Source organism: Palaemon carinicauda, chromosome 12 (assembly GCF_036898095.1).
Source record: "Palaemon carinicauda isolate YSFRI2023 chromosome 12, ASM3689809v2, whole genome shotgun sequence".
NCBI lineage: Eukaryota > Metazoa > Arthropoda > Malacostraca > Decapoda > Palaemonidae > Palaemon > Palaemon carinicauda.
In genome coordinates, this window is record NC_090736.1 from 22,799,994 (window position 1) to 22,802,793 (window position 2,800).

The window sequence follows — 2,800 nt, forward strand, 5'->3', positions numbered from 1 at the left end:
GGCTCAATGCCATGTGACCTAATCGGGCCTATGCCATTATCAGGAGACATGGTGGTATAATTACCTTCATCACGAGACATAAGGTACAATTACCTTTATCCTGAGACATGATGGTACAATTACCTTTATCAGGAGACATGGTACATGTACCTTTATCATGAGGCATGATCGTACGATTACCTTTATAATGAGACCTGATGGTAAAATTAGCTTTATCACGAGACATAATGGTACAATTGGCTTTATCACGAGACATGATGGTAAACTTACCTTTATTAGGAGAATTGGTGGTACAATTACCTCTATCATGAGACATGACGGTACAATTACCTTTATTAAGAAAATTGGGGGTACAATTACCTTTACCATGAGACATGATGGTACAATTACCTTTATCATGAGACATGATGGTAGAATTACCTTTATCATGAGACATGATGGTAGAATTACCTTTACCATGAGACATGATGGTACAATTACCTTTATCATGAGACATGATGGTAGAATTACCTTTATCAAGAGGCATGATGGTACTATTACCTTTATCAAGAGGCATGATGGTACTATTACCTTTATCATTCATACGATATGATGGTATAATTACCATTATCACGAATCATAACGGTACAAGTACCTTTATCAGGAGACATGATGGTACAATTACCTTTATCATGAGACACGATGGTACAATTACCTTTATCATGAGACACGATGGTACAAGTACCTTTATCATGAGACACGATGGTACAAGTACCATTATCATGAGACACGATTGTACAAGTACCTTTATCATGAGACATGATTGTACAAGTACCTATATCATACGACATGATGGTACAATCACCTTTATCATGAGACATGATGGTACAATTACCTTTATCACGAGACATGATGGTATAATTACCTTCATCATGAGACATGGTAGTACAATTACCTTTATCATGAGACATGGTAGTACAATTACCTTTATCATGAGACATAATGGTACAATTACCTGTATCGTGAGACATGATAGTACAATTACCCTTATCATGAGACATGATGGTACAATTATCTATATCATGAGACATGATAATACAATTACTTTTATCATGAGACATGGTGGTACAATTACCTTTATCATGAGACATGGTAGTACAATTGCCTTTATCATGAGACATAATGGTACAATTACCTTTATCGTGAGACATGGTAATACAATTACCCTTATCATGAAACATGATGGTACAATTACCTATATCATGAGACATGATAATAAAATTACCTTTATCATGAGACATGGTGGTACAATTACCTTTATCATGAGACATGGTGGTACAATTACCTTTATCATGAGACATAATGGTACAACTACATATATCGTGAGACATGGTAATACAATTACCCTTATCATGAGACATGATGGTACAATTACCTTTATCATGAGACATGATGGTACAATTACCTGTATCGTGAGACATGATAGTACAATTACCCTTATCATGAGATATGATGGTACAATTATCTATATCATGAGACATGATAATACAATTATTTTTATCATGAGATATAATGGTACAATTACCTTTATCATGAGACATGGTAGTACAATTGCCTTTATCATGAGACATAATGGTACAATTACCTTTATCGTGAGACATGGTAATACAATTACCCTTATCATGAAACATGATGGTACAATTACCTATATCATGAGACATGGTAATACAATTACCCTTATCATGAGACATGATGGTACAATTACCTTTATCATGAGACATGATGGTACAATTACCTTTATCAATCATGAGACATGATGGTAAAATTACCTTTTTGGCTTACTATTATAAAAATTAATGGCCAAACGGTAAATAATATTTCTCCTGGGTTTATACTACTACTACTACTACTACTACTACTACTACTACTACTACAGTTGCTTGAGAGTTTGAAAATCCAATTTAATATTAAAAGGGAAAATAATCTTCAGAACTATTAATAAACTACTGCTAATATCAACTAACAATACTACTACTACTACTACTACTACTACTACTACTACTACTACTTGAGAGTTATAAAATCGAGCTATTTTTGTAATATTAACAGTAAAATTAATATTCAGAACTATTAATAAACTACCTATACTACTACTACTACTACTGCTTGAGAGTTTGAATATCCAGCTATTTTGATAATATTACCGGTGAGAATAATCTTCTAAACTATTAATAAATTACCACTGATATCGACTACTACTACTACCACTACTACTACTATAGTATAATGATACGCGATTCTTTGGCTTCTAGGGGTGGATCTGGGAATCAATTGGGACTACTGTTTACTTGTGGAGATTGAATTGGGCGGCTGTGCTTCAGAGATTTAGCCAATTGAATTTTTGATTGCAATCTTAATTGGATTTCTTCTAAGGCAAAGTTCCCCTCTCTTTCTTTCCTCAGGATGAATTAAATCTAGTTTTAGCTTTATTTTGGTTTTGGTATTAGCTTCTAGTTGCTTTGATAGTTTCACAGATGTGCCTTAATTAGTTTGGAATCGTAATGGAATCGTAACTGTCATGGTCAATGGGGCTGAAAATTGATCAGTTATAGATATGTTTGTAGGTAGGGATATATCTATAACAGATTAATTTTCTGCCTCATTGACCATGGCAGTTACGATTCTATTACGATTCCAAACTAATCAAGGCACATCTAATAAACTATCCTTAAGAGTGTCGACTTTGGTCATCAGGTCCTTCATAGGCACAATATCGTCATCAAGGATGGCAGTGAGTACAGGTTTGGGTAGGCGTTCTACA

The 2,800-nt window shown here is 34.1% G+C and overlaps 1 protein-coding gene across 1 annotated transcript; it reads left to right on the forward strand.

Moving 5' to 3' along the window:
- Positions 1 to 911: 911 nt before the first annotated feature.
- LOC137650732 (uncharacterized) lies at positions 912 to 1,796 on the forward strand. Its single transcript, XM_068383892.1, has one exon. The coding sequence runs from the start codon at positions 912 to 914 to the stop codon at positions 1,794 to 1,796; it is 885 nt and encodes a 294-aa protein (XP_068239993.1).
- The last annotated feature ends 1,004 nt before the right edge of the window (positions 1,797 to 2,800 follow it).

Coding starts and splice junctions, on each gene's coding strand:
- LOC137650732 (XM_068383892.1), top strand. CDS start 912: ATGAGACATGGTAGTACAATTACCTTTATCATGAGACATGGTAGTACA.